Source organism: Perca fluviatilis, chromosome 19, assembly GCF_010015445.1.
Source record: "Perca fluviatilis chromosome 19, GENO_Pfluv_1.0, whole genome shotgun sequence".
Lineage (NCBI taxonomy): Eukaryota > Metazoa > Chordata > Actinopteri > Perciformes > Percidae > Perca > Perca fluviatilis.
The window spans coordinates 30,625,185-30,645,798 of record NC_053130.1 but is presented as its reverse complement, the minus strand read 5'-3'; the positions used below and the strand labels follow the sequence as shown (position 1 = coordinate 30,645,798).

Sequence of the window (20,614 nt, the reverse complement as noted above, 5' to 3'; positions counted from 1 at the left end):
GGCTAGCGTGTGAACATCTTGCGCATGCGCAGAACGGATCGTGCAGGTGGAAGCGGTGCCGTTATTCCGAGGTGGTGGTGGCATGAACGCAGCATTATCATCTGCGCCTACGTCATGGCATACGTGTCATGACGTAGGAACGGATCGTGCCGGTGGAACGGATCGGGTACTGACAATATCCATAACTTCAGCCGGTTAGCCAGCAAGCTCGCGACAGCGATGAAACATACAACATGACAACAGCCCGCCAGCCCCTGATGACGAGTTAACGACGAAGAAGAAGATTTATATTCTTCTTCGTTAGTTTTTATCGGCAGTTGGCAAACAAGCTGAGTGTGATGCGCAATGCATTACCGTCCGTCACCACGCACGGTAATAGAGCTTTTGTTTCATTTTTTGCCGCTCCAGTCAGAAAGCCTGAGAGAGGAAATGAAACAAAGTTGAAGTTATTTTAAAAAACCTAAAAGATTCGGGGCTTTTGACAAAACATTCGGGGCTTAATCCCAATTAGCCAACCCCGTCCCGTCCCGGCCTTTACGCAGCCTGGCGGAGGAGTAAACGACGCTGTGGAGAGAAATAGATGGCAACTTTGATTTAAAAACGGGAATAATAAACAAACGTTTTCATTTTCACTTTTACCAGAGGCTGTATTACCGAGGGTCAGCGGCGCTGCGCCCGGTCTCTGCAGCACCGGAGCCGGCTTGGATCGGCGGTGCCCCATATATACAGTATCTACGGCAACCAAACTTTACTGGTGAGACAAACGTGTGACGGTCAGGAAGACATGTTGGCAGGGGGGAAAAACTGATCAGATATTGTAACAGGACGTTGTAGAAATGTAGTGGAGTAGAAAGTATAGATAATTGCTGCAAAATGTAACAAAGTAAAAGTCAAAAGTAGGCTATGCGTGAAAAATGTACTTATGTACAGTTACGAAGAATTTGTACTTTGTTACATTCTACCACTGCAATTTGGCCCTATAAATAGCGATCAATCACCAAATAACGCAGGATTTAATCAGTTTAATTGCTGATGTAAAGTGCAGTGTTAGTGGTTTTTTTGCATAATATGATTTTTTTTTCAACAAATGATCAGAAATACATTACAGTACAATACTTTAATTGTAAACGACTGGAGAATTAAATAAAATGCAGTAAGCAATCATTTGGAGCAAATTGTCATCACTCAAATGTGCGTAAGAGTGCTTTTCAGTGTTCATAGATTTTGTTCTTAGCTAAGAACAAATCCAAGTTAAGAAAACATTAGTGAATGCCAGAATCTTCGTAAAAAGTGCGCAAGAAGGCTTTAAGAACACATTTCTTCGTAATAACGCTTGGTGAATGAGGCCCAATGTCTGTGCATTGCTCTCATAAGGAATGCAGCATGTGCACAGAGTTAGGGGCCAGTTTGACACCGTGTATTGAAGTTCATACAGTCTTTCAGCAGTAAAGGAGACAGCCAGCACTGCAACAATGCCGCCTCTCTCTCTCTCTGCATTCCTTTAAACAGCCCTCTAGGATAAAGGTTCCCAACATCTTGACAGATCTATGGTCTTTAAATGAGGCTATACATGTTGGTTTTTTAAACATACTTGGGCATGCAGTTATACAGTACTTAACTATAGTCATAAAACTAAAAAAAGACCACCTTGCCCATAATGTAAATCTTACAACTAATTTATTTAAATGTCTCTTTAAGCATCAAGCTGCTTGTCACATTGTATAAATCTCCCCTCTTCTCTGCTTTCTTGGTTTAATCCACAATTGGGCCCATACCACAGGGGCTCTGCCACAGTAGTATATTCCGGGTGGAGGTGGTGAATATTGAACTCTGTGACCTGGCTGCACTTTGAAACCCCATTTCCGCTCCCTGTGAGAAGTCACTAACTTGTTTGTGAGTTTATAATTCACTGGCCTGGTTATAGGCAAGTTTCAGGCAATTGGTTCAGATATGTGTTGTGTGTGTGACTAAGTGTCTGTGTGCGTAAGTTGCTTTTTGTGTGTGCATAGCCATTTTGTATCCCCGCATCCCCAAATATTGAACTTTCCTGGGTCTTATTTTAGCCTCAACGGACACGATTCTAATTCGAGGAAGTGGAGCGAACTGCGTTCAACTGCCGTGAGGCGAGGTGGGTTGCTAGGCTGGCTGGAATGGAATGGTTTCGCCATGGTAACGGCTGGTAAGGGACAAGGAAAAGAAGTGGTTTTTTTTGGGGGGGGGAGTGCAGCGATCTCTATTCTGGACATCTACTCATTAAGAGGCATTATGAGGCTCTCAGTGCTACAGCCCGAATTTACAGCTGCTGTAAATGAACATGGAGTGGCATCCGCGTGGTTGGTGAAATAAATTCTAATGTTTAATCAAGACACAGATGGTAAGGAGAAACAGACAAAAGGGGAATTGGTAAAAAAAAGTGTGGACAATGTGGTGTAGTGAAGTAAGGTGCCGGCACTCACAGAACGGAAAGCAGCAGCCACCAAGTTTGCTGGGAATAAATTCCTGAGAAAGAAAGAAAAAAATCAGAATTCAGAAAATGCAGTTTTCCTGTTTGATGTTTTTGATTGCAACAACTGAACACCATAGCCTCAGAAAGTCTTTGGAAACCATGTGGATAACCCATCTGAATGATAAATTGTTCACAGGATTGGTTTGTCATCACACATTCCCTACAATTTGGCTGTTCTCCCAGGATCTTCCATAAAGCCCAGTGTTCCCTAAATTCCCTGACAGAGCAGTTGTTCTGGCACTGATCTACCGTCTGCTTCATCTTTTATTAAAACAAATCCCAAAAGTATTTAACGAGGATAAGATATTCCTGGACGTTTCAATGTATTTATTTACTTTTCACGTTTCCTTTATTTCATAGTCAAACTGAGACATTTTCTTTATCAAGAGACATATATAAAAAGTAATTTTTTGTTTTTCGGTCAGGAGCTTACACACTTTGGCTGTAGCCTGTATATTTTGTAAATTCAAGATTCAAGATTCAATACTTTATTGCCATACAACTCGGTGCAAGTTGCTAGGAATTTGCTTCAGTGTGCTCATGACAGGACATCAACACAATACAACAACAACAACAACAACAACAACAATTATAATATATACACATATAGTATCCCACATGGGATCACACTTAACACAGGCAGATAAAAAAAGGCAGATAAAAAAAGGTGACACCGATCACTCAATACCTGGATGGCTAAATAACAGATGTCAAGTTTAAAGTGACACGTTGCACAGGGATGCATAGCGCAAATCCACAACTTTGCAATAAATAGATAAAATACCGCTAGTATGGGTGGCATAAAAAGCAATATTAGAAAACCGGTGTGAAAAGATGTACAATTTATACAGGCAACTTAGGGGAACCTTTTTTCATTTCAAAATATAAAAGAATACCTACACTTTGAACGTAACAGAATCAAGGTCTCCACAAACACAAGGAAATCAAAAATGTGTTGTTTTTTGTGGCAAGATAATTTCTCCTGCAAACATTTTCTCTCCCTTGGCAATATATTATAAGGAGTAGGTCAGAGCAGTAAAGGCATCACCAATGAACTGGCTCCCCTCACTAATTTATTATTACCACTATTTTAGATGAGCGTGTCAGCTAACGTGTTTGCTAACATTTGCTAATTAGCACTATAGTTGTTGATGCATTTGACTAAAAACCCCAAATGTCAACCTCATGGTGGTGCTAGATAAAAAAGTCAAGAGATGATCAAATTCAGTTGGTGTAATCCTCCGGGAAACATGAATGTCTGTACAAACATTGCAATACATCAAATTAGGGCTGGGCAATATATCAATATTATATCAATATATTGGACTATATAGCATCTTAGATTCATAATACGGCATAAGTGTTGTCCTTTCGTGGTTGGCTGCATTACAGTAAAGTGATATAATATTCTGAACCAGACTGTTCTAGCTGTTCTATTATTTGCCTTTACCCACTAAGTCATTGTATCCACATTATTGAGGATTATTTATCTAAAATGTCATTGGTAAAATATTTTGTAAAAGCACAAATTGTCAACCCTACAATATCGTCGCAAATATCGACATAGAGGTATTTAGTCAAGAATATTGATTTTGATCTGATTTTCTCCTTATCGTGAAGTCCTAGATCAAATAGTTGTTAAGATATTTCAGTTTGGACCAAAGTGGTGGACCTAAACAAATAGCAGTGACAACCTGAAAGAAAAAATACATCTGGATATTGTTGACATAAATGGAACCCCATATACATGAAGGGCTTGCTGGACTACTTTTTATATATATATATATATATATATATATATATATATATATATATATATATATATATATATATATAAATACAATTATTTTTAAGCATTTTGAAGTTTATCATTTATAAATCTATTATGACAACTTTTCCCTTGAAAGTCTTTCTGCACAGGGACCATGCTGAGTTTATTTTCACTACTGTTAAATAAGCATACAGGGATTACTGGTACCCTGCATAAGTGTGTTTATTGTAACTTTGTCCTCAGTGGCCAAACTGTATTGTGCAAAGAAATACAGACTTTGCTCCCATCCATTCCCAGGGCCAGACCATAGCCAAGCAATTCAGTTCATAACCTCATGATCCCAGTCAACTGTGCCTTCAGTCCAAGCCAAATGCTGCTTCAGCTGTTAAAATATGTCAGCTCCACCAGGCACAATGGCAGGTAGCCATCATATCATCACTTAGTCATTTCTTTGCGTCCTAATGCTGCTAGGAAATGTAATTGTTTCGGTGAATTCTTGCACCCACACAAGGTTTCATACTCTTTTTCTTTCCATAAAGGCGGTTAGGTTTCCTGCTATCACCTGAGCGAGGCAAGATCTAGATTTACCCTGGGAACCCAGAGCTGAGAGCTGGCATGCTTTTCCCACAGAGCCAACCCACCCCCACCCCCACCCCGGAGACCCACTGCCTCTTCTCTGTGGACTGAGTTTAAAGCTGTTACATAACAACTTGATTTCCTAATTAATTGAACCCAAACGTCATTCACACACTTTTTAATTCAAGGCAGCAGAAGCGGGTTATTTAGCTAATGTGGTCAGGACTGTATCTGACATTCTGGTGGATCTTTACATTCTGAGTACATTCTGAGAAAATTGAATTGAATTGAGTCAACACTAATTAAAAAGTTTTCTCTGATGTTTTTAAAGTTCAGATTTACAACAACATTCACATTTCCATACGAAATACAAAGTAAATACAAGAAATACAAGTAAGAAAACCTACAAGTCCTTTAAACCATACGACCACATAGCTGGCTTGTTAAACCCTCTAAAGTAGTCTAAATCCTTTGCGTTCCACTTCCAGGATTGCTCCGGTGCTGCAGGAAATTCCGCCGGATGCATGTATTTTCTGTTTCCTTCCGCTTTCTTTGTGTTGGAATTTCAAATTTGGTGGATTTATGAGGACTATTGTTAACTGCTCCTCAGATCTCTGCAGGGTAAATCCAGACAGCTAGCTAGACTATCTGTCCAAGTTTTCTCTCACACGACTATTTTGCAGTGGCTCTGTGCGGAGTTTAGCACCGCCCATGACAATTGTGATTGGTTTAAAGAAATGCCATTAAACCAGAGCATGTTTTCCTCCCATCCCCGAATGCTATGTGGAGTAGCCAGACTCTCCTTCAGCACGCTTTGGAGGAGGGTCTGGCAAAGCGAGACTACCTCTAATATGACCCATAGGGGCGTTTCATCAATTAGCGCCCCTAGCCGTGACAGGAATACAACCCACAGGAGCGTTTTCAGTCCTCATACCTAAACGTAAGGGTCACAGCTTTTAACACCTCGTTAATGTTGTGAAATGGTTGCAGTTTGGTTAGTTTTAGGTAACAAAACTCCTTAGTGAAGTTTAGAAAAAGATGGTGGCTTGGGTTAAAATCAGTACATTTGTTTCGTTACTTAACTTACGGTTACTCATGTGGCGCAGAATGTGACCTAGTTCCGTTTGTACCGTTTGTTCCATAAATTAAAAAAAAACTTTTATTTTCAACAGGCCATGAACTGGGACTTCTGGTGGGCTTAGACCAAGATGGCGGCATAACTTGATTGCTCCACGTAGCCTTGCAGAATTTAATATAAATCCCTTAGTTATATTTACTAGTTCAACAGCAACCATGTGAAAAACCGTGTCGAACAAGGAGAGTGATATTGTAAAACGTGCAAGAAGTTCGCAAAAACAGAGAAGCGAGCCAACAACCGAGAACGAGGAGGAGGCTAGCATAGCTCAAACTGGCATAGCCGCCATGCTAACAGAGCTAAAGACACTTCGTGCGGAGTTCAGTGGATTTGGTTCCAAACTGGACGGAATAGACGGACGGCTTTGCAAGATGGCCAACTCCGTTGAGGCTCTAGAAAATAATATGAATGAGGTGAAGCGAGACGTAGCATCTAATATTGCACGGATGGAGGAAGCAGAAACGCGTATCATGTCAACAGAAGACAAGTTGGAGACCACCACGGCGGACTTGAGTAAAGCTTCAGGATGGATCCTTGAATCCAAAATCGAGGACTTGGAAAATCGCAGCCGGAGGAAGAATCTACGAATGTTTGGACTCAGAGAGGGAGAAGAGGGAAACCGGCAACTGTTAGACTACGTGCAAGAGATGTTGCCAGGCTGGCTAGGTACGGATAAATCCATCACGCTGGAAAGGGCTCACTGGGCCCAGCAAAACCGAACCAAGACTCATACGCTTTCTGAAATTCCAAGATCGGGAATTTGCGTTCCGCTGCTCCAAAGTACGTGACATTAAACACAATGGAAACAAACTCTCCTTCTCCTAAGATTTCTCCACTGAGACAATGAGACAGAGACGCGAATTCAACGCAGTCAAGAAGCTGTTTATTGATGCTGGCTCCTTTCGTGGATTTCAACAAAATCCATGCAGGATAAGAATACTCCATAACGGCAAGATTCACCTCTTCTCGTCGCCGGAGGATGCGGAGAAATTCCATCACGGACTTTGAAGAGACAGCAAGGGCTTGTTTACAAATGGAGAATCAGCTGATGCCCTTTGACGAGGTACTGCATTACATAATGCTGAAGAAGTTTGTACTCATATCCATGAACAAGTTACCTTACTCTATACAGTAGACATAAGGTCTTACGTCACACAAGGAGCCTGGGAAACCTATTGTTTACTTGATTATGGTTATCCGACCTGACTCTTAACTTTTAAGATGCCATTCAACTTTTTTTTATTTATAGATATGGTGTATGAGAGTACTATAGTTTAATTTAGCTCAGTTATTTCTAAGACTCAACATTAAACTGTATGGATGCTACTATAGACGGATAACGTGGGTTTGTTTACACGTCGGGTTAATCAGCTGATACCTTTTGAAGGGTCATTACCATAAATATTGGAGAAAAGGACTAGAAAGTTTGGACTGTATTTTCTAAAAATTTTACCTTGTATATTGTGTAAAAGGCCCAGAAGTTTTACGTTCACTGTTACTTGTTTGAGGCTTATATCTCAACAAATAGGTGACAACTTATTATGTTTTGGGCACAGTGCTCGAAAGGAAAGCACGTTTTGATTTTGAATACCATCATTTTATTTTATTCTATTTTATTTTAAGGAAAAGGGAAACGTCTTAGTTAATCTTTTTTAATTACAGAACTGAGAAATAACTTTTTTGGTTTCTATTACTATCATCATTGTTAAGCTACTCTGCTCTTCTTGTTCGACATGTTTAGTTGCAATAACCATCCAGTTAGGGATATTGTTGTGTGATCTTTTTGACTGCATGGCTTGTGAACATCATTTGTGGTTTGCCTGGATAGGTTTACCGGTGGAGCTGCTCCTCAGTTATGTGGATCAGCGTTAAGTCCTACAAGTGTTACAGGTTTTGGAGAGAAATGAAAGGGGGAGGGGGGAGGGGATTAGAAGGGTTCAAGGGTTCGCGTTGTTGTGGGCAGATGTTGTTCAAATCTCCCCAGGTATGTGTATATGTATGGGTTTTTATTTTTTTATTTTTTATTTTTTTTTGCAGCAGCAGCAGCCTTCTATTTTTTTTCTTTTCTTTTGTATAGATAAGTATGTACCATAACTGTAACTCCTCTAATATAAAAATAACGAGTTGGAATGTCAGGGGACTTCGGAAAATTACAAAGTTAAAGGGGTGATAGAATGATTATATAGGGTATTTCACACTGTTCCTTATGGTCTCCTAATGGGGTATGTAACATTAGTTGGGCTGAAAATGGCCTGGTTGATATTTTATTGGCCCTTATGCATGCCTGTGTTTTGGCCCTATTTGTAACAAGAGCTTTTCTTCCAAATATGGCATGGTCATGAATATTTAGATGAGCTGCGCTTGGCGGTTGGTTGAGCCTTAGCCCCGTTACACACACACATAGAGACGCACGCTGATTGGTTGAGCGACTCGCCATACGCGCATTAGAGGTCGGTGTGCTGATTGGTTGAGCCGAATCTCCAATACACATACATTAGAACACGACAGAATCTCATATTCCAGACACTGCAATGTTTCCTTACCAAATTCACTTCTGAGACTTTTTTATGCGAGAAATCAACGATATAAAGCTCAAATATGGGCCGTTTTACGAAAATGGATGGCTAATTGCAAATTTGGTAAAACTGTGTGTCGGAGTTCAGCTGCCTGTGTTGCTGGCTCGCCGCCTGGCCTGCCTTCCTCCACAGACCCCGGCTTGCTGTGAGCTCGATTGAGCTCCGGAACGGCTGCTGCAGCCCACAGCACCTCATACCCGCGCAAAGTCACCGTTTGGGCTGGTGGACTACACCAGCAATCTCTTACCAAATGTTACACACATGTCACGCCACTTAGCTATACAACATATAACTATATGTTTTATAAAGCTAACAACGGTGTCCGATTTCAAGTTAATGAATATTTGTGAGCTGTACGGGTTTCGTTAGCTGCGACTGTCCCTGCAATCCTATGTGTACAGATTGCGGCTAGTTAGCTTCATTTTTGGTCGTAAATTTGAGTATATTTACAGTTTGAATTTCGTCACGCCACTTATACAACATCTAACTATATGTTTTATAAAGCTAACAACTGTGTCCGATTTCAAGTTAATGAATATTTGTGAGCTGTAGCTAAGGGTTTCGTTAGCTGCGACTGTCCCTGCAATCCTATGTGTACAGATTGCGGCTAGTTAGCTTCATTTTTGGTCGTAATTTGAGTATATTTACAGTTTGAATTTCGTCACGCCACTTATACAACATCTAACTATATGTTTTATAAAGCTAACAACTGTGTCCGATTTCAAGTTAATGAATATTTGTGAGCTGTAAGGGTTTCGTTAGCTGCGACTGTCCCTTCAATCCTATGTGTACAGATTGCGGCTAGTTAGCTTCATTTTTGGTCGTAATTCGAGTATATTTACAGTTTGAATTTCGTCACGCCACTTATACAACATCTAACTATATGTTTTATAAAGCTAACAACGGTGTCCGATTTCAAGTTAATGAATATTTGTGAGCTGTAAGGGTTTCGTTAGCTGCGACTGTCCCTTCAATCCTATGTGTACAGATTGCGGCTAGTTAGCTTCATTTTTGGTCGTAATTCGAGTATATTTACAGTTTGAATTTCGTCACGCCACTTATACAACATCCAACTATATGTTTTATAAAGCTAACAACGGTGTCCGATTTCAAGTTAATGAATATTTGTGTGCTGTATGGGTTTCGTTAGCTGCGACTGTCCCTGCAATCCTATGTGTACAGATTGCGGCTAGTTAGCTTCATTTTTGGTCGTAATTCGAGTATATTTACAGTTTGAATTTCGTCACGCCACTTATACAACATCTAACTATATTTTTTATAAAGCTAACAACGGTGTCCGATTTCAAGTTAATGAATATTTGTGAATTCCAGAGGAATTCTAAGAGGAGGCTAGCTAGCTCTCATTGATAGAGCTCCATCCAGCCGCAGGCTCTATCAATGAGACTCATGGACAAGCGGCGTTTATTTTCCCAATCGTTTGTTTAAATAACTCAACACATAATTACACACATAAGATTAACTAGAATCTGTAGTAAGAGAATAATGGCGTAAACACGCTGGGCTTTCCGCTCACATACACCGGGCATTTAGCTAGCTAGCAGGAAGAGGGGAGTTGCAGGCCCTGGGGCTCTGTCAGAGCGCAGCAGCGTTTTGGTAGTAGTCCACCAGGAAACGGTTACTTTTGCGTGGTATGAGGTGCTGTGGGCTGCAGACGCGTACGGAGCTCAATCGGGCTCACAGCAAGCCAGTGTTACACCGGGGTCTGTGGAGGAAGGCAGGCCAGGCGGCGAGGCAGCAACACAGGCAGCACCAGCCTCTGAAGTCCGACACAGTCGGACAAAATTTGCAATTAGACATCAATTTTCGTAAAACGGCCCATATTTGACCTCTAAGTAGTTGATTTCTCGCATAAAAAATTCTCAGAAGTGAATTTAATGGTAAAATAGCATATGAACAATGTATACATTTTCTGAGATCTGCGCGACCTAGATTCAGAAGACTAACTGATCTCAGGTCAGTTGTGTAGCCTATGTAAATGTTGGGGCGTGACCGTTCTCTTAATACACCCATGGGCTGACAAAGGTTCCGGTTTTTGGGAGGTTGACGTCAACTTCCAGCTTTGTTGGGATTCGCCCGTTTTCAGCGGCAGTTTCAAAATATGAAATTTTCATAGTAAAAGGGTGTCAATGGGATTTTGAGCTTCTATGTATGTCCTATTTACCCACCGAACTGTCGTTATTCAACTATGACAGGGTAAAATCGGTTTTGCATTCTATCACCCCTTTAAAACAAGTGATGACTAGGATTAGACATCTCAAATCTAAAATTATATTTTTGCAGGAAACCCACTTGACAACTGCAGACTTAAAGCGTGTACAGAGCAGATGGCCTGGCCAAGTAATATATGCATGTTATAATAATTATGCAAGAGGAGTGCTTATCCTTATTCACCGGACAATACCATTGCAGATTGTTAAAACTATCTGAGACTCAGGTGGAAGACACATTATTGTCCAATGCAATATCCTATCAATGACATGGAACCTAGTTAGTATTTATGGTCCCAATAAGGATGATCCCAGTTTCTTTAGGAATATCTTTCTTGACTTGTCTACCATGAACGGGTTTTTTATTTTAGGAGGAGACTTGAATTGTGTTTTAAATCCAACAATAGATCGTTCAATGGGCTGCGACATGGGTAAAACACAAACTAGAGAACTACTGAAACAGTTTATAGAGGATCTTAATCTAGTTGATGTCTGGAGAGAACGGAATCCTGATAAAAATCATTACTCCTGTTATTCAAGTGCACACAAATCACATTCCCGCATAGACTATTTCATTATTTCCAGGGAACTCTTACCCAAGGTTAGCGAATGCTGGTATAATGGTATCATGATAAGTGACCATGCTGTATCACTCAAAATTCAAATTGACAAAATTGTCCATAGCCCACCTAATTGGAGATTCCAGGCGAGATGGCTGCAAGACCAAGCTTTTGTTGACATTATTGACTCTAAAATTGACAGCTTCTTTGCACTAAATACTGATGAAACTAGTGCTTGTACCAGATGGGAAGCATTTAAGGCGTTCATCAGGGGAGAGATTATTAGTTACATCAGCTATAAAACAAAACACTATAAATTGAAAATGGTACATTTGGAAAATCAAATCAAAACGTTGTGATGACCTGTATGTAAAAGATGATGATTTGAAGCAAAAGGAGTTGCTTATATTAAGAGCTAAATATAATAAAATGTCCACGGATGAAAGTGCCAAAAGTTTAATGTGGTTGAAGCAAGCCTATCTTGATCAAGGAGAGAAGGCTGGAAAACTTTTAGCCTGGAGAATCAAAAAACAACAAACTGACCGAGCAATAAATAGTATTAGGACACCGCAAGGGGATTTAACGATAGACCCGCTGGAAATAAATACATGCTTCAAAATTTTTTATGAATCTTTATATAGATCAGAATGCAACCAAGACTCAGATGCGCAGGAAACATTTCTTGATCAGCTTCAGTTTCAGTTACTATCTGACGACATAAAAAATGAATTGGATAGAAATATAACAGCCGAGGAGTTGTCAGAAGCAATCCAAAATATGAATAGTGGTAAGGCACCTGGGCCGGATGGGTTGCCCATAGAATTTTATAAAACATTTAAAACTAAATTAGTAGAACCACTTCTAAATATGTTTAAAGAATGCTTCCTGGAAGGAACTCTTCCACCCACTATGAGATTAGCTCTAATAACCGTCATCCAAAAACCAGGCAAACCATCCACAGAGTGCTCGTCGTCGGCCAATCAGTCTGATGTGTAGTGATACTAAAATACTATGTAAAATGCTAGCAAGAAGATTAGATCCACACCTCCCTAAACTCATACATAATGATCAGAACGGGTTTGTACGAAATCGCCAAGGTTTTCATAACATCAGAAGAGTCCTTAATATATTACATGAAAAAGCTGGTGGTAAGGACACAGCAGTACCGTCATTAGATGCCCAACAGGCGTTCGACAGAATAGAATGGCACTACCTTTTTAAATTGCTACCACGATTCGGATTTGGAGAGGGATTTCTTAGATGGATTCACGTTCTCTACACAAACCCAGTAGCAGAGATTCTGACCAACAGTGTTGTCTCAAAACCGTTCAACTTACAGCGTTCAACCCAACAAGGCTGTCCATTATCACCAATGCTATTCACTTTAGCTATTGAACCTCTCGCCATGGCTGTCAGAGCCCATGATGGCCTCACGGGTATCCAAATAGGTGAGCAAGAACATAGGATATCTTTGTATGCCGATGACATCATCCTTTTTCTGACCAGGCTTAAGGACAGTATTCCCAATCTAATCATATTAATTCAACAATTTGGAGAGTTCTCTGGATATAAAATAAATTTCTCTAAATCATCACTGTTATTTTTAAATAAAAATGAACGTCTGACACCAACTATAAAGACACCGTTTACAAATGCAAAAAATGGTTTCACTTATTTAGGGGTTCAAATTACACCTGAAATCAAAACTATTGTATCTTCAAATTATGACTCGCTAACAGAAAGAATAACCGAGACATTAAACCGCTTGACAGTAATGCCAATTTCAATGATCGGCCGTATTAATATAATTAAAATAGATATATTGCCAAAATTCCTGTACCTTTTTCAATCAATCCCACTCCCGCTTCCTAAATGTTTTTTTGATAAAATTAACAATATTCTTGCTAAATTCATTTGGAACAATAAAAAGGCTAGGCTACGATTGAAGTTGCTTTACTTGCCGTATGAGAGAGGTGGTCTTCGTCTTCCAAACCTGCGCTGGTATTATTGGTCTGCTCAATTACACTCTGCCTCGTTCTATTTTGGCTCAGGCATTCTTCCAGCTTGGGTAAATATTGAGCAAGTAACCACATCAGAATTGCCCCTCAAGCTATATCTATATTCAGCAGATCTTAAAACATTGAGAGAAAAAACGAAAAATCCTTTTCTGAAAAATGTCATCGACATTTGGTATCGTATACACCAGCATATCGGAGACATCCCTGCTTTATCTCGTTTTTCTCCTATATGGGGAAACAATGATTTTATACCAGGTAGAGGTGATGGTGGTTTTAAGCTTTGGGCAGCCAAGGGTGTGCAATGTGTAGGGGACCTATACAGAGATGGCAACCTACTTACCTTTGAGCAAATATGTAAGGAGTATAGTATACCAAAAAAGCATTTTTTCAAATATTTACAACTGAAACATTTTATATTATCAATAAATAAAGATTTAATGTCTGAGCCACCTTTGACAAATCTTGAAAACCTAATCATTACAAATCTGGCTAAAACGGGTCTAGTATCTTTGTTTTATGGGACTTTGGTATTTTATGAAAAGGAATCATCCAAAGACAGATTAGAAGCATGGAAAGTCGATACTGGAGAGAATATACCTGAAGAAGAATGGGAAGTGGCATGCTTAAAGGCACAGCAAAATACAATTATTACAAGATTGAAATTGCTCCAGTATAAATGGCTAATGCGAACTTATATCACCCCAGTAAAGCTGAATACAATTTATCCTAATATTCCAGATATTTGTTGTAAGTGTTTAGAGGAAAAAGGGACACTGTTCCACTGTGTTTGGGAATGTTCCAAAGTACAACTTTTTTGGCAGAGTGTGATGAGGGCCATTTCCCAGATAGTAGCTAAGAATGTTCCCCTGCAAGCAAAACTTTGTATCCTAGGTATATACCCTGAAAATTTGGTCGTTAATTCTACACAGTCAGTGTTGATTGATTTTGGGCTTCTTCAAGCTAGAAGATTGATCGCTCTTTTCTAGAAAAATATACAGTTGCCCTCTGTAAAGTTGTGGTTGAAGGAGATTGCAACGTACCTTGCACTGGAAAGACTTACATATATTGTTAGAGGGAAAAGAAAACAGTTTATTAAAGTGTGGAAACCTTTTTTGGAATTTTTAGAGGATGAGAATGTCACACTAACTTAAAGATCACCATTACTGCTGCTTTTTCAGTTATTTATTTATTTATTTATTTTTATTACTTAGTTTTATTTGTACAATTATTTAATTTGTTTTGCATCTTTTGATTGATTTGTTGTATTGCACATTTAATACATTATTTGTATTGCTGTATGTTTTCTATATGTGAAAAACTTAATAAAGTATTGTTTAAAAAAAAAGAAAACAGGCCATGAACTCTCCTGTGTTTGTAGAAACTCCAGTCCACTTGGTGGCGGTAACTAATAGTATTCATCGTGATTTTTTTTTGTTTTTTAAAATTTAGTTTATACGGTACCGCTGACTGCTACATCATATCCGTGCAGCAAAACAGACCGAAAGCAGAAAATGCAGAAAATACATGTTATGTACTTCTTTACAAATTATGTACAGTATGTATGATGTATGTATATCTTGTTTGAATTTATTCAAGAGTGTGGATCTTTTACTGCAGAGTTTGAATAAGTAAAAATTAGGGCTGGGCAAGTTAAAGTGATGGTTCGGAGTAATTTACCCTAGGGTCCTTTGCACCATGACCTCGAGCCAAACACCCCCCCAGAAGCTTTTTTCACCTGGGTCTAACATTGGGCGAGTTAGCGTAGAGTAGCGTTAGCCGCTGAATAGCTTAGCGCGGGGCTAATGGACCCACATTTGTATCTCTTAAATGACCCCACTAATAATGCCCGAAATGATACCAAAGGTCTACACTAGTATATATAGGTTATGCACTCATAAAACGATGGATTGGAAAGTTTGTAAGTACACCAGAAGTTTATGTAAATAACACTTGCCTGCTGGCTTCTGCTCTCTGCTGTTGTTGTTGCTGCTGTGAGACGAGTGCTTAGGGACGTCTACAAATTACAACACCGAAAAGAGATGCAACAAAAATATTTTTTAATTTAACTTATTTTTTAAAGTAAGTGCTGTAATATAACTAGCAGGAGACAAGTAATAAATGAGGTAAGTTTGGAGACATTACCTTATTTAATCATTAAATTAATACATATTTTTGTTGTATCTCTTTTCGGTGTATTCATTTGTAGACAGCCCTAAGCACTCGTCTAACTGCAGGTAGCAGCAGCAGCAGCAGCAACAGAGAGCAGAAGAGAGCAGGCAAGTGTTCATAAACTTCTGGTGTACTTACAAACTTTCCAATCCATCGTTTTATGAGTGCATAACCTATTTGTACTAGTCTAGACCTTTGGTATCATTTCGGGCATTATTAGTGGGGTCATTATAAACGTGGGTCCATTAGCCCCTGCGCTAAGCTATTCAGCGGCTAACGCTACGCTAACTCGCCCAATGTTAGACCCAGGTGAAAAAAGCTTCTGGGGGGGTGTTTGGCTCGAGGTCATGGTGCAAAGGACCCTAGGGTAAATTACTCCGAACCATCACTTTAACGCGTTATTATCGCGTTAACTCATTAATTAATTAATTTTATCGCGCATTAACGCCGTTTTTATTATTTCTTTTATTATTATAAAAGTCTGTTGCTCACAGGCTTTTTTTTGCAAAAGTCTGTGATGACTGCTGCCACGCTTACAGGAACCGGAAAAGAAAAGAACTGGTGGATAAACAAGCCAACAAACATGGAGTAGGGTACAGAACTTTTGCATTGCCATTTTCATTTTAAAGTTCTTCCACAAGGCACAGTCGACAGAACCAAAGTTATTTGTAACCACTGCAAGGTTGAATTTTCTTATCACGTACTTCCAGTCTGAAATATCACCTAAATGCAATACACACCGCTGGTACCAGCAAATCATTCAACGAAACAAACAGTGACGCGAGGCGTGGGAGATGTATAGATAAACAAAGGCAAGAGAAGCTAACAAATGCCATAGCCAAGCGAATAGCTACTATGCAGGCCCATTAGTGTTGGTACTGAACATAGACTGGTTATGCTACTCCCTGATAAAAGAAAAAAATATGTTCTGCTGTTATCTCAGAAATTGCCTGTTTTAATGTTATGATTGTGGCTCAGGATTTTGTGGGAAGTTTTATTTTATATATAACAAACAGGATAACATTAATGCCCTGGCAGTGGCAGTAAGCTTTAATTTTGTATTTGCTTTGATTACATTGTTTATGTTGAGATTTACACTAAATATTTTATTTAATTGCTACTGTATAAACAAAATGCTGATGTTAAGTGTTTGCAGAACAAATTGTATGGCACTTTCGTTCATATGGCAGAACATTTTAAATAAAATTGCGCTATACACTACTTTTGAATTCATTATTGGATTTTGCGTATAACAATGCGATTAATCGCGATTAATCAGGGAAATCATGCGATTAATCACGATTAAAACTTTTAATCGTTGCCCAGCCCTAGTAAAAATACATGTTCAGTTCATCAACGCTGGGAGCACAGGTTTAAGAGAATGGAGGTTAGCTTGGAATAATGTTTAGGGACCATCCTGTAAAACCTGCCCCACTAGATTTTTGGAGGATTTTTTCCACTTCACATATAAACTTAAAGGTCCTATATGTAATATATTTACTGTATTAAATCAAAAACTGACCACAATGTGTCATCAGATATTAAGGAAACATGCTAAGTTGAAATACTATCTTTTCTGACAACAATGCTACACTTTTTGTTACACGCAAAATAAATTGAGACACAGCCAGTGAAGTGATTCCGAATGGTCCTAGCTAACGCTGCCATGCTAACACGATAATGGCTAACGCTACCGGAGGACCAGGCAAGCGGGCCATGGCTGTTTACAACCACCTTGTCAGAACTATGACAGAAACCGCATAATGACTTCCTCATAATGGATGCAATTTAACTTTGGCAAAACAACCGTGTAGCCTGTTTAGCGGCTGTAGCCGACCAACTGTGAGTAATTTTTGAGTGAAGTAATGTCTGGCTATGTGAGACAAGCATCTAGCAACATTGTTGTGGATGCTGCGTTCTCAACCTGGCAACCTCTGTGAACTTCGAGTCTGGGGAGGAGGGGGCTGGGGAAGACGACTCTCTCCAGTATTTTGAATTTGGACTGCAGTAACTATTTATTTATTTTTTTGGCTTTTTATGGCCTTTAATCAACAGGATAGCTTGAAGAAAGGAAAGTGGAGAGAGAGGGGGGACGCAAAGGTTGTATTCGAACCTGGGCCACTGCCAAGGCCTCAGCCTACATGGGACGCACACTCTACTGGGTGAGCTAGAGGTCATCCCAGCAGTAACTATTTTAAACGCTAGCCGTCAGTATTACATATTGCACCTTTAAAGTGAGATTCTGAGACCTGTTTGTCAATATAATGAAAGTGTGTGGACAGAGAAATCATCAATTATCTTTACAATCCTGTACTGGTTTAATCCTTCCTGAAATGTTTTGAGCAACTAGTGCAAATATAAAACCTGACTCAACAGAGTAAAAGACTGAGAAAAACAGCAGCCTGTCTATCTGCTATTGTGATAAGGGAGAAATGCTGACAGCAGCGGACAGTGTTTAGTTTGTACTACACAGTGCTGTTGGGGTTCATCCCTCCACCTCTTTTCCTCAAAATACACTCCACTCTTCCAACAGCTGTCAGCTTTCCCTGACACTGTGGGAACTTATTATTAGGACTCCTCCTGAGTGAGTTTCTAAATAGACTGTTACCAGTAGCTGGTATTTCCTGGACATTAAAACTTGGTTGTGTATGTAATAATGGCATCAACAAGATGGCATTTCATAGGGAGGATAGACCAAAGGGGAGCTCAAGATACTGGCTGTTTGTCTTATTTCTTTATGGAAATTATTGTCGCACTGTTGTATGCACTCAAGTTGATGCTGTGAACCAGGGCTATCTTTTTCAGCGTGCAGAAGTTCAATCTCAATTTGAATTAGGGCTGGGTTAAAATAATCGATCTTTGTTTGAATTATCTGATATTGATTATTAAAATCCCAAACTCGATCTTATAATGTTTCTATGCCTTTTCAAAAATTACTTTAAAGAAACTTTTGTGGGGGTCAATTCTTAATGTAATCATTAACCTGGTGCAATTTAAAAGTATTTGAGGGTTGCATAAATTCTCTGAGAATCTCTTTTATATCCAATATAATATATATATATATATATATATATATATATATATATATAAATAATAATATATATATATACATATATATATATATACATATATATATTGATATTGAATCTGAAATGTCATCAAATCAGGACCTTGTGAATCAGAATCGAATCATTGGCGATACTCAGCCCTACTTTGAATAGCAAATCAAGGCAGGTTTAGGTAGTTAACATCCATGGTAATGATAATCCTCTACACACACACTGATGCACTGACAGGAACTAGACCACAGAGCTGAAAATCTGACCTAACTGAACAAACGTCAATCACAGCAGGTTACACTGACCTCCTCTGTAAGGTCATTCATTAACCATTCGGGTAAAGTCACACTGAATAAGTTGGATGTTTTAAATTGTTCGCCACTGCATGTATGCTCCCACCAGTCCGTGTCTTTCTGAGCGTGTGTGCGCCTGGGATGGCTCCAACGCTCCGAGCCGCTCATGTTCAGCGGTGGAATGTAACTAAGTAAATTTACTCAAGTACTTTACTTAAGTACAAATCTGAGGTGCTTGTACTAGAGTCTTTTCTTTTCATGCAACTTTCTACTTTCACTACATTTCAGTTCACTTACATACTTTTACTTAAGTAACATTTTTAATGCAGGACTTTTACTGTAACCTAGTATTTTTACAGTGTGGTAGCCTATTAGTAGCCTACTTTTACTGAAGTAAAGGATCTGAAAACTCCTTCCACCATGCACTTGTTCCCAACAATTCCCCTGCTGCAATATCACACCAAATCTGCTTCATATTCAACAGTTCCCTTTATGAGTGTTTTAAAGTTTCACACTGTTAAAGCGATGACAGTGTTGCCACAGAAACGTTACCTGGCCAGGTCTAAGAAGGAGTCTGCGGTCTCCTTGTTGCTGCTGACGCTCTCCAGCCCCAGGCTGTTGGTGTTCAGGGCTCCTGCGCCCACGCCGGGTTTGATAATAAAGGCCAGGGCCACCCCGATCCCCGAGGCGATCAGCGTGGTCACCAGGAAGTAGGCGACCGCGATGCCCCCCAGCTTGCCCAGGGAGCGAGTGTCCAGGCTGGCGGCGCCGGAGACGAGGCTGCATACGACCAGGGGCAGGATGATCATCTTCAGCATCCGGAGGAGCATCTCTCCGGGGAAGGCGAAGTAGGTCATCTGCGCCTTGGTCAGGTCCATTTTGCGGACCATCATCCCGAGCCCGATGCCCACCAGCACCCCCGACACCGTCATGATCACCAGCAGGTTCTTTCCCAGGAACTCCATCAGCTTCTCCCTGAAGCTCTTCCGCGCGCTTTTCTCCAGGATCCGATCGGTGGACGCCGAGCTGGGCATGTGCCCGTTGATCGCGCTCTTTTTCTCCATATTTTTCCTCTTCAGAGCGGCGTGGGAAGCTGAGTCCGGTCCAGGCAGCGTTGGTTGGATGCACACACACACGCACACACGTTGGGCGCACGCACTCAGCTGTGTGAAGAGCTGGTCTGGTGTGTGTGAAGGCTGAGCGCAGAGTGGAGAGAGAGCCAATGGAGAATGAGCGACGACACAAAAAGCCATTGGAACATGCGCACAGAAGCCGGTACTTTATAGCAAGAGCAAATGATGCAAGAGCAGGAGCGATTGCCAGCCAAGCGCTCTGGCAATGTGGCACGCTTTCCTTCCCTGTGTTCTGAATAAATGGGATGATAAAATCTGCAGGAGAAGACTTCCCAAACATAGCCAACGGCACTTTTTCTGTTTCTTCTTCTGATCTTTCTCTCCTTTTCTCTGTCCTTTATAGGATATAAACTAAAAATATCTTATATATCATTTATTATCTCATTTACCAAAAGCATCAGATCGATGGATAGTTGTCCTCAGTGTAATGCTTTCACAAACCTGTCAGCAGGGGCGTAGCACCAAATTCTGGGCCATGTAGAAAGGCATTGTCAATGGGCCTCTCCCCGCAACCACAGCTATTCATTCTAGCATCTTCGACACCGTTTCATGCAGCTGGACAGCTGCAGTCATGTCAGTACTTGTCTTTA

The 20,614-nt window shown here is 40.1% G+C and overlaps 1 protein-coding gene across 2 annotated transcripts in view; it reads right to left on the bottom strand.

Annotated features, from left to right (window-relative positions):
* The window catches only part of slc1a4 (solute carrier family 1 member 4), a 45,555-nt gene extending 25,386 nt beyond the window's left edge, over positions 1 to 20,169 (bottom strand). Inside the window, exons 1-2 of one of the 2 annotated variants that reach the window (XM_039784239.1) lie at positions 19,444 to 20,169; positions 2,457 to 2,499 (exon numbers count right to left, since the gene is read on the bottom strand). In XM_039784239.1, the coding sequence (XP_039640173.1) occupies positions 2,457 to 2,499; positions 19,444 to 20,144 (744 nt within the window). In that variant the 5' untranslated portion in view covers positions 20,145 to 20,169. Of the gene's footprint in view, positions 1 to 2,456; positions 2,500 to 13,313; positions 13,333 to 19,443 lie in introns of those variants that run through there. The other variant, XM_039784240.1, reaches the window with a different exon arrangement.
* Positions 20,170 to 20,614: the final 445 nt, after the last annotated feature.